Source organism: Hyla sarda, chromosome 4, assembly GCF_029499605.1.
Source record: "Hyla sarda isolate aHylSar1 chromosome 4, aHylSar1.hap1, whole genome shotgun sequence".
In the NCBI taxonomy this organism is placed as follows: Eukaryota; Metazoa; Chordata; class Amphibia; order Anura; family Hylidae; genus Hyla; species Hyla sarda.
In genome coordinates this window covers 124,065,632-124,077,995 of record NC_079192.1, presented here as the reverse complement: position 1 = coordinate 124,077,995, position 12,364 = coordinate 124,065,632, and the positions used below count along the sequence as shown (strand labels likewise).

General features: G+C 45.4%; 1 protein-coding gene across 2 annotated transcripts in view; it reads right to left on the bottom strand.

The window, feature by feature from the left end:
- PRC1 (protein regulator of cytokinesis 1) overlaps positions 1–12,364 on the bottom strand; it is a 42,728-nt gene extending 30,364 nt beyond the window's left edge. For both annotated transcript variants that reach the window (XM_056572026.1, XM_056572028.1), the window contains exons 1-5: positions 12,207–12,364; positions 2,999–3,131; positions 2,660–2,782; positions 332–565; positions 45–215 (exon numbers count right to left, since the gene is read on the bottom strand). In XM_056572026.1, coding sequence (XP_056428001.1) covers positions 45–215; positions 332–565; positions 2,660–2,782; positions 2,999–3,131; positions 12,207–12,217 — 672 coding nt within the window. In that variant the 5' untranslated portion in view covers positions 12,218–12,364. The remainder of the gene's footprint in view (positions 1–44; positions 216–331; positions 566–2,659; positions 2,783–2,998; positions 3,132–12,206) is intronic.

Sequence of the window (12,364 nt, the reverse complement as noted above, 5' to 3'; positions counted from 1 at the left end):
GGAAGAAACGGAAAGACAGAACACAAAATAAATACAGCTCTGACCTGAAAAAGAAGCTGGTGTAATGCCGCAAGATTTTCTTTTGATAGACAGAAAGCCTCTTCTTCCTCACACACCACATCCCTCTCAAAACTGGTGTCAGGCAATCTGTCCAGTTCTTCCATGCAAATAATTATTAGTTTTTTTGTTTTCACAAATTCTGCTTCACGAAGATCCTATGGTGTCATTGATTTAAAAAAAAAATAAAAAGGGTGAGAACTCAAGAACCCAGAACATGCAATAACCAGGATTTTATATACAAAAAACACTGGTATAAAATATCTGAAAGAACCTTTTCTGCAGAAAGTGCAGCCAAATGCCTTCTAAATTTATCTAGCTCATCAAGACTTGGAACGAGGTGACTGTCAACGTAATATGGAGGTGTACAAAGGATGTCACACAAGTCTTGGTCGCGCTGTTTTAACAGTTTTAGCTCCTGCATTCTTTCCTTCTTTTGTTTCATCATTACTTCTACTCGTGTACGCAAGTCTTTCTCTAGCTGCAGGATAGTGCTCTCCTCATCTTCCTGAAAAACAAAGAAACAAGCTCTTCACACCAATACATCACTATGCTTTTCAGAATTAAAAGTGAAAATTGTTTCACTCCTTGCACTGTTGTTCCTTCCAGCTGCTCCATTTAAAGGGAATCTATTAGATGTACTTTCTGCTAGAAGCTGCAGAATTTGTTAAAGGAGAACTCCGGTATGGGTGGGGAAAAAACAACTTATCCCCTATCTTAAGCATAGGGGATAGGTGTTAGATCGCGGGGGGGGGGGGGGGGGTCCGACAACCGGGGCCCCCCACAATCTCCTGTACGGGGACCCGGCTCGCTCCTGCTCAATGCAGGAGACGAGCATTTTCGACCACAGCTGAAGCTGCGGCCGACACGCCCCCTCCATACACTTCAATGGCAGGGCCGGAGATTGCGAAGGCAGCACTCCAGCTCTGCCATAGAAGTGTATGGAGGGGGCGTGTTGGCCGCAGCTTCGGCTGTGGTCGAAAACGCTCATCTCCTGCATTGAGCAGGAGCAAGCCGGGTCCCCGTACAGGAGATCGCGGGGGGCCCCAGTTGTCGGACCCCCCGCGATCTAATACTTATCCCCTATGCTTAGGATTGGGGATAAGTTGTTTATTCCCACCCATACCGGAGTTCTCCTTTAAGATAGCTATTAGGGCAGTGTTTTCCAAACCCCCATCAGTTCCAGGAAAGGTGCAGTCTGCTATTATACCATAACAATTATCCAATAGTGTATCCAGCTCTTAACACCAAATGCACCAAATGTAGAGGACAGAGTCCCTTAAATTGTATGTAAAAGTCATTTTGACTCCCATTGACATTATTGTAGCAGCTCAATAAAGGTTCCCATAGACAAGTGATATTTGTCAATTTTAGTGGGATCCAATCTCATGTCTCTGAGAATGTCCCCCAACTTCTTCCATGTGGACTGCTTGTATGTCAATGGTCTCACATAAAATTATTATTTGGTTAGCCCCAACCAAGAGTGTACATAGCAAAGTTGAGGGAAATAATCTTCGGCTGACAGTCATCTTATGACTATGGTTCCAAGAGAGAGAAGACAGCAAGTACAAAGAAGGACAAACCAACTCTGTTAGCTGATGCGTTGTGAACCAAAGTTTTTAGTCAAGGCATGACAAAGTTACGAGTCCTACTATGACTAAGAACATTGTTAATCGAGTTGGTACAGTGACCCCCCCGACCTACGATCATTTCAACATACGATGGCCTCTCAGAGGCCATCGCACGTTGAAGGCAGCATCAACATACGATGCTTTTGTATGTCGGGGCCATCGCATAAACGGCTATCCGGCAGCGCAGCCTGCTTCAACTGCCACCAGATAGCCGTTTACGGTGCCCCGTGTGGTCCGCTGATGATCACTTACGTGTCCTCGGGGCTCCGGCGCGTCCTCTTCGGGATACCCTGTATAGTCGGCGCTCTCCATTGTCGTCATCACGTCGCTGCGCACGCCGTCCCGTCATCCAATAGGAGCAGCGTGCTTAGCGCCGTGATGGCGGCGACGGAGAGCGAGGATGCCGGGGAAGCAGAGACCTTGCCAGAGCGGCGGGGACACCCCAAGGACGCGGTGACAGCGATGGAAGGCGACATCCATGATGACGGTCCGGAGCGGCGGGGACACGCGAGTATAACCTCCAATACCAGTGGTCTTCAACCTGCAGACCTCCAGATGTTGCAAAACTACAACTCCCAGCATGCCTGGACAGCCAACGGCTGTCCGGGCATGCTGGGTGTTGTAGTTTTGCAATATCTGGAGGTCCGCAAGTTAAAGACCACTGTCCTATACTTTACATTGCACGGATCCCTCAACAAACGATGGTCCATTTGGAACGGATTACCATCGTATGTTGAGGGACCACTGTATTACCTCTTGTCATTTTAAAATAAAGCTACGAAGAGATGAAAACTTCTTGTCTTAACTCCATGGCCACCATTTTACAGGATGAACTGGAATTAGCAGAGTGACTGCACAATACAAAGCCCGAAAGAAAGAAGTTCTTAAACAGAAATCTTCAAGAATTCTTTGCATTTTAAACACCATTAACACACACTCAGATGTATCCATATAAAGTGTATTACACTCACTTCAAATGGTGGAAGATGCAGCTCCTCACAAAGGGTATTTAGTTCTTTGCGGCAGATATCAATGCTCTTCAGGAGACGGTCTTTCAAGTTTTCCTCCTCCTCAATCATTCGTGTCAACAGAATCTGTTACATAGAATTAATACTTCTCAATAAACTAGCATATCAATTGATATTTTTAAATTACAAGATCATAAAATTCCATGACAATTCTAATCGATTAATGCCTAAAAAGGTGAAAAGAACTATAGAATAGGAAATCTGAAGTTAGAGCAGTAGTACACAAATTTTTAATTAAGAATGCAAGTATATGTTCCTAATAGAAGAGAGCAAAGTACTTACATTTACATGTCTCTTGACGGCATCTGTTCTTTGCAGTCTCTGGTCTTCTGGTATTCCAATTTCTTCCCAGATATCTCGAAGACGTACTAATGCAGAGTTTAAGCAGGCTACAGACTCTGCAGCAATCGCCTCACTGGAACACACAAGAGTCAAAAAAGGAGACTTTGAGAGGAATTTATCAAACAATTTAAATTGCTTTTTTCGCCTAAATTTGATGCAGGCAGGTCCCGAGCGAAATTTCATTTAGACGGTTTAATTTTTATGACCATGAAGTGATCTGATTTAGAGTGGTCACGAAATGTTGCAGAAAAGACGCATGAGCCAGATTTAGAACATATCACAGGGCAATTCAACCCTGCCCTATATGTCTATATGGGACAATTGTAAGTCAGTGCAACTTAATACAATTTTTGCACAGACCCCCCCCCCCCCCCCCCCCCCCCACAGCTCTGCAACATTTATTCAGAGCAGTTCAGCGGGCATTCATCAAAGTCTGTGCACCAATTGATACATTTTCCCCACAACTTTTTTCCTCTAAACTGAACAAAAAGCAAGCTCAGTTTTGATAAATGCCCCTCTTTATTTAGAAATTTGTTATGCTATTACTACTCAACTACAAAGAGGGCAGAGTGACCTAGTGACAAGTCCCCTGATCATGATAAACTAGGTTACACTGTATAGCACTACAGCAAGGGTCATCTGTCAGCCTCGAGAAAAGCATCTGCCTTGATCTCTTTCTAACTGTTTATCAATCTGGCGGACGGCATGTGGTATTTGGCGCAGATTAAACAGCATCTAATAATTGTTGTGACCAGGCACTTTTCTAAGTGTGGATTGGGGTTGCGCCTCATGAGGGCTCTTTTCGCCAGAACATTTAAAAAAAGGGGCACACAGTAAATTTATGTCCACTGCACAAACCAATCCAAAAAAACTGACTACTGTAGAACAAATTACTAATTGTTCTATTTTAAAAGGGCACACTTATGACGCAAAAAATGGCTGCCCCAAACGACTGTGCCAAAAATAGCCTAAAAACCCTCCAAACAAAGATAAATCCCCCCTATATTCTTTTGGCAGGAGTATATGTACTAGATGTTTTTCCCATCCTTGATTTGTACAATAATGTCTTATTGCTTAATAGTAACCGAGTTTCACTTAACCCAATGAAAGAACTACTGAAACACTGTGCACATTCAGCAAACCCTTGTTCTGGACTGTACATGACTACACGAAGAAGGAATGTAACGGCTACACCGAGATATAATAAGCGCTTACCGCCCCACCCTCTGCCTGCAAGACAAGATGAGATCACTCCATATTCTCTCGCACTGTCTGGAAAGGGTTTGTATGAACTCTATACAGGCTGCCATATGAACTGTACAGAACAGGGAACATTTAATGGTTTGGTGACAATCGTCCATCATATAGTTCTGCGCCCCTCACATGCTCATCTCTGCTGACCACACCAAGACATGACTTTTAATCTTCCTGAATATTCAGTTTATTTAAATCCATAACAACCCAGAAAGGCATCGTCTGCTTTACACAGAACTGTGCGATTCATCCTATTACACCTGTAGATCCCTCCCCCCATCAATACAGTGGCTTTAGCCCTGAAAGACCACCAGGATCCACTAAAAAGCATAAACACACCTATGGATACCAATGAGCACCCCAGAATGCTTTACTTTCCTTGTAGAGGCAATAAAGGGAACATAAGCTACATCTTGGTGTCCCTAACTGCAGAATGATACAGTGTAAAGCCAGGTTCAGATGGCCATAACACAAGTGAATCACTGTCCTAGATGTTCTACTGAAGTAAAACTTGGGTCATGAACCACACTGCCACTGCGGTGATACCAATAGATATGTTAAAAACAATAGGAGTCTGCTGCAACAGAATTTTCAAACTGAATTTTTCCGCCAGATTCCGCTTTTTGGACACACACACACACTGTTTCCAGTTCAGTGCACCGCAGGCCGTATTCCATAACATTGCAGCTTGGAAAGACACTGCCAGCACCGTGTGCAGTTTAAAGGGGTACTCCAGAGGGGGGAAAATGCTTTCACATCAACTGGTGGAAGAAAGTTAAACAAATTTGTAAATTATTTCTATTAAAAATTTTCATGTACTTACCAGCTGCTGTATGCTCCAGAGGAAGTTGTGTGGCTCTCTTCTGTCTGACCACAGTGCTCTCTGTTGACACCTCTGTCCCTGTCAGGAACTGTCCAGAGCAGGATAAGTTTGCTATGGAAATTTGTTCAGGCTTTGGACAGTCCCTGACACAGGTGGTCAAACTGAAAATAACTCCACAACTTGCAGCAGCTGATAAGTACTGGAAGGCTTAATATTTTTAAATAGAAATAATTTACAAATCAGTTTAACTTTATGGCATTTTAATGCCCCTTAAAATTGACTTAGATCATTTGAAAAATGACAATGTTTACATACCAGTAAATATTTGCACAGAAGCAATTTACAGCATTAGGATGAAATCTATAAAATATCTCCCATAAACCTGGGACAGTTATCTGCTGCAGATTTTACCTACACAAATCCACAGGTAAAAAACCTACAGAAAATCCATCCGATGTGCAATTACCCTTAATCTGGACTGGCTGTAAAAATATTCCAGCAAGATCAGACTTCACTGTGCAGAATCTTGAAATATGCAAACGAGCTCTTAACTGCACTGGAGGTGGGTCTGAGGACTATGTGTGCCTCTGACGCTGTCCCCTGGGCCCCGTTCACACCACTTATCAAGGGGAAAGAAATCATTATTAAAGGGGTAGTGCAGTGAATCATAACTTATCCCCTATCTCCTTTGGATAAGAGATAAGTTATGTTTCACTTCAGAACTCCTTTAATGAGCGGGGCGACATTAACAACACAGGGGAGGGAATAAGAGCTGCAAAAAGTCCTCAAACCCGCCCCCGATGCATCTAAGACTATTTTGCATATTAGGGATCGACCGATATCGGTTTTTTAGGGCCGATACCGATAATCGGTGGAGGTTAGGGCCGATAGCCGATAACTTATACCGATATTCCGGTATAAGTTATCGGCTATTTATCCCCCCGCGACACCGCTGCAGATCATTGATTTAAAGCGGGCGCTTTAAATCAATGCACTGCAGTGGCTTTTGGGGTGCCATAGGCTGCTGCCGCCACCACCCGCTTCTCTCCCCCTACCTGTCCGGGGGTCCTGAGACCTATCACCGCCACCGCTCCCCCCCCCGCCGCACCTAGGGGTGCCTCCAGCTGTTGCAAAACTACTACTCCCAGCATGCCTGGACAGCCGTTGGCTGTCCGGGCATGCTGGGAGTTGTAGTTTTGCAACAGCTTGAGGGCCTCAACAGCTGGAGGGCTTACTGTAAGGATAGTATATTATACAGACCCCTGTCCATCCCAGAACCCTGACTCACCTCCCCAGTTGCTGCAGGGACCGTCCGGGGAGGGTGGTCCGGGCCATCCATCCTTCCTGTAGTGTCCGGCGGCATTCCGGGTGGAGGGTGAACCGGTCCGGGCTGTCCTTCTTCTCCGTTGGGTCCTCTTCTCCACTCCGGGCAGGCTCCGGCCTAGTAACGCTGCATAGACGCCGCTGCGCAGCGACGCACCTGACGTCACGGCGTAGCGGCGTCTATGCAGCGTTACTAGGCCGGAGCCTTCCCAGAGTGGAGAAGAGGACCCACCCCCCCCCCCCCCCCCCCCCCCCCGAGAAGAAGGACAGCCCGGACCGGTTCACCCTCCACCCGGAATGCCGCCGGACACTACAGGAAGGATGGATGGCCCGGAACACCCCCATTACGGGTAAGTTTAATTATTTTTATTGACTCTGAGGGTGGGGGAGGGGCCCGACCGGTATAGCGGTATGGGCAAAAATCCATACCGTGGGAGAAAAAAAACGGTATCCGGTTCATACCGGTATACCGCCCAGCACTACGGTGGGGGGGGTGCGACGCGGTGCGGTGGGTCGGGGGTGGTCGCGGTGCGGGGCATTATCGGCAAGGTAATTGCCGATACTGATAATGCCCAAAATCGTCATTATCGGACGATAATATCGGCCATACCGATAATCGGTCGATCCCTATTGCATATTGTAAGATTGTGCCATATCTTAGGAACAGCTGAACAGATAGGGTTAAGGAATACATGGTTTTACTCAGGAACACTAGAACAACCTATATATTCAGGTTACCGATCTGTCAGTTTCTCTTAAATAACAGGGACAAGAGAATCTATGATTTTAGTTACTTCTAACATGTCATAGAGGCATGTCAGGAGCTTTGATGAGCACCCAGCACCCACTGCTAAAACCAGGTGCAGGATGTTCAGCTGAGAGCTGCGCTCATTCATTTCTGCTCGGCACCGCTCACAGTAATGTATGGATTTATAAACAGACTATAGGTATAGTAAAATAAAGAATTAAGTGCCTTATAATAAAGTGATTGTCATCAGGTCTAACCCAGCAACACGCTATACATCTGAAGATCAGGTTCCTTACAATGTCTAAATGTCTACTTTGTGGTCTTAAAAAAAAGTTTCAAAAATGTACTGCGCTATATGTAAATTAACCCTGACTTGGCTTTCCAAACGTGTCACTGCTCCTCGGGCTGTAACCACACTTATTCATGCCAATTTAGATGTGACTGACAGCCTGGGCACAGCTGACTTCACCGCTCTTCTTACTGTATGTTCTTTGTAAATCTCTAACCTCCAGAGGCTGTCCGAGAATTCAGTGAGAAGAAAGGTGACATTGGCTGTTCCAGGCGGTCACTCACATCTGAATAGACATGGAGAGGATGAATAGGTGTGGTGACAGCTCGAGGTGCACTGACTAGTTTGGAAAGTCACACACTCCAATGACTAGTAAGGGCTAATTTTACATGCAGTGCAGGAGATTTTTTAAGCACTTTCTCAGATAGCAGATAGGACATCCAGGCATGGTAGGGAATAGAGATGAGCGAACTTACAGTAAATTCGATTCGTCACGAACTTCTCGGCTCGGCAGTTGATGACTTATCCTGCATAAATGAGTTCAGGTTTCAGGTGCTCCGGTGGGCTGGAGACTCTCTCCTAGGACTGTTTCCACCTTTTCCAGCCCACTGGCGCACCTGAAAGCTGAACTAATTTATGCAGGAAAAGTCGTTGGCTGTCCGGGCATGCTGGGAGTTGTAGTTTTGCAACATCTGGAGGGCCACAGTTTGAATACCACTGCCCTATGGTCTCACTTATTGTATGTACCACTCAGTTTCAGTGACTGACAGTGTTCCCTGTATGCATATAGCTGTCAATCACTATTAGGACCACCCACTGGACTCCATAGTCCAGAATGAGCAGATATGCTTCTATTACATGTATATACTGAACTTGTCCCCAATAAACTATATATCGATCTGCTCGGCTACTTCTGCTCTGTAATCTGATGCCGGCAGAATGGATTCTATTCTTAATGTGATAGGCTCAGTTTAAAAAGGAGCTTGTCATCAGGTTTAACCCTATATAACTACCAGCAACATGTTATCTAAAGATCAATGGCAGCAGAAAAAGAGCAAACAGCGGCACTTCAGTGATCCGATGAAACAAGGCGATTTTTATTCACACATCCGTCAATACATAAGGTGCAACATTCCAGCCCACACAATTTCAAGCATATCAGACAGTGAACAATAGCAAATTTATATAGGGTCATGAATTAGTGAATCACACCCCAAAAGGAGATTGGTTTCTGTAACATCACATATCAAACAAATTCATATTTTTATACATAGTAAGCAATCAAAATACCTGTGCATATAAATGCCATCACCTATGTGTATATCATAACTGTGTGTGAATGCAAAGTACATTGCCATACAATAACAATTCAACATTAATATTGAATTGTTTTGATATGTGGTGTCACAGAAACCAATCTGCTTTTGGGGAGTGATTCACTAATTCATGACCCTATATAAGCTGGGTTCACACCACGTTTTTGCAATACAGTTCCCGTATCAGGTTTTTGATTAAAAAAAACTATTCCTCAAGACCTGACTAAACTGTATCAAAACGTGTGTACAAGTTTTAACCCCTTTACGGTTTGAAAAATGATGTCCGATTGATTCCATTTTTATTCTTAGGGAAAACGTATACGTTTTTAACTTTTCATTCCATGATGAATAAAGTTTCCCTTGTTTGATTGAAATTCCAAGAAACAAAACTGTGCAAAGTCAAAAACCGTATGGTGAAAACCGGACCGGATGGAAACGTATGCACATACGGTTCACATTTACTCCCATGTAAAAAAAAAAAAAAAGTAAACGTTTCAATACGGTTTTTCATCCAGACCAAAAACTGTGGTAGGCTACGATTTTGGGTACGGGAAATAAACTGACAAAACCGTGCAAGATACAATATGGGCACAACCTGATGCATCTTTTGGCATACGGTTTTTAATATGGTCTGTACGGTTTTTAAAACGGTTCCGTACGGTTTTTAAATTGAAAACGTATACATGAACTGTATTGCAAAAACGTGGTGTGAACCCAGCCTGAATTTGCTATTGTTCACTGTCTGATATGCTTGAAAAAGACCTCATTGTGTGGGCTGAAATGTTGCACCGTATGTATTGACGGATGTGTGAATAAAAATCGCCTTGTTTCATCGGATCACTGAAGTGCCGCTGTTTGCTCTTTTTCTGCTGCCATTGATCTTTAGATAACCTGTTGCCTGTAGTTTCATAGGGTTAAACCTGATGACAAGCTCCCTTTAAAAGTGAGCCCATCACATTGAGAATAGAATCCATTCTGCCGGCATCAGATTACAGAGCAGAAGTAGCCGAGCAGATCGATATATAGTTTATTGGGGACAAGTTCAGTATATACATGTAATAGAAGCATATCTGCTCATTCTGGACTATGGAGTCCAGTGGGTGGTCCTAATAGTGACTAACAGCTATATGCATACAGGGAACACTGTCAGTCACTGAATAGAAACACCCACTGGACTCCTAAACCAATAATAAGCAGATTTACATCACTAGATTAGTCTTTTCCCACTTAGGCTAGGTTCACATCACAATTTAACCATCCGATTATAGGACAAAATTGGATTGCAAAAAAACGTATACAATCGTATGATAAGATTTCTTTGCTATCCAATTTAAAATCGTATCCAAAAATCGTACAGATTAAAATTCCATCCGATTTTCAAGAAAAATCTGATCCTGTTTGTTAAAATTAATATGTACGCCAATGGCAATAAAGTTTTATATATTTGAAGTGTATGTGTTTTGAAGTCTACTGCACATGCGTACAAAAAAAATTGCGTGATTAATACAACTTGGCATGCAGATTTGTACGATTTCAACGTTAAAAATCGTGAGAAGAAGTAGGATGGTAAAATGGTGATGTGAACGCACCCTAGCTATATACATCTGTTTAGCTCCTGCTCTATTATATGATTGTGGAAGAACGGATTCTATTCCCCATGTGACATATTAGCTGTAAGCGCTGCACTCACCCACCCACTGCTCTCTGAAGTCAACCCCAGCCCTGTTGGGAAGCAGGTATAGAAGGTATTGCACACTGCCAATATATCACCTGTAAACCTCTGCAGCCAGGAACAAATACCAAGGACTCAGAGCTGCAAAGTGCAAGTGTTAATATTTACCCAAGACTCAGAATTCCAGAGCATTAATGGCATAGACTTTCCTCCAGGACAACACCCCCCTAAGAGAACAGAACAGCACACTGATCTGTATCTATTTCTGGAAAAGCTGGGTGACAGGCTGGTGCTACATCCCCCCTAGTGAAACTGGCTGGTTGTTTAATCCAGTGTTTCCCAAACAGGGCGGCTCCAGCTGTTGCAAAACTACAACTCCCAGCATGCCCGGACAGCCTTTGGCTGTCCGGGCATGCTGGGAGTTGTAGTTTTGCAACAGCTGGAGGCGCCCTGATTGGAAAACACTGATTTAATAGGACAAACGGGGTACCAGTAAATGGTGACGTAGTATAGCTGAGTGGCAGCTAGACAGGGCATTGAATAGATTTCTTCCATATTTTGCCAAAAAGTGCAAATGCTACAAGCTCAGGTTTCCTATAGGAGCTCAGCCTGTTGCCAAATTTACCTGCAGGGCACCTGATGGGCCACTCACCTGCAGGGCACCTGATGGGCCACTCACCTGCAGGGCACCTGATGGGCCACTCACCTGCAGGGCACCTGATGGGCCACTCACCTGCAGGGCACCTGATGGGCCACTCACCTGCAGGGCACCTGATGGGCCACTCACCTGCAGGGCACCTGATGGGCCACCCACCTGCAGGGCACCTGATGGGCCACTCACCTGCAGGGCACCTGATGGGCCACTCACCTGCAGGGCACCTGATGGGCCACTCACCTGCAGGGCACCTGATGGGCCACTCACCTGCAGGGCACCTGATGGGCCACTCACCTGCAGGGCACCTGATGGGCCACTCACCTGCAGGGCACCTGATGGGCCACTCACCTGCAGGGCACCTGATGGGCCACTCACCTGCAGGGCACCTGATGGGCCACTCACCTGCAGGGCACCTGATGGGCCACTCACCTGCAGGGCACCTGATGGGCCACTCACCTGCAGGGCACCTGGCACTAACACTCACCTGCAGGGCACCTGATGGCCACTCACCTGCAGGGCACCTGGCACTACCACAATACACATCCAGATCTCCTGCTTCTCCCATTACAACAATCGGCTCTTTGTATACCTGACAGAAACTTGGAGAGAATGGTTTCGGGGCGGGGCATAGTGCCAACAACCTGCACCAGGAGGTCATGCTGGGCTTTGTAGTTCTACACCAGCTGCGATGTAAGGACTGGCGATGTAAGTTACATCCTGACAAAACAAGTAAATATGGATTCTTACGCTCATAAACAACCCATAAGAGTAAGATATGAATGGCAGTGGGTGTCACCGTGTAGGTCAGTCACTCCATGACAGCAGATGGCACAGCACCCTCGGGCACCCATCCTGCAGCGGTCAGTGCTCTAGGTTACATAGGATATAATGCATGTCGTCCACGGCCCGATCACATGATACAGGACACAGCCCTTATACGTTACCGGCCTCCGTATTAGCACTATACATGTGTCAGGCTCTATGCACACACAGCAGTGTACCAATATATTCCCGCTGTCCGGTCGGCACCCTATGGGTTAAAGTGTCAATGCCCCAATGAGCGCTCACCTTCTCCTCATGGCGGCTCCGCTCCCGGTACTGCGGTATGTACGAGGCTCCTCTGCCACCGCCGCTACTGTCGCTGCTATAACCGTTTCCTCTCCTCACGCACTAAACTTTTCAAATTTGCCTCGAGAACACATCTGCCTGCACAGCGATTGGTGGGA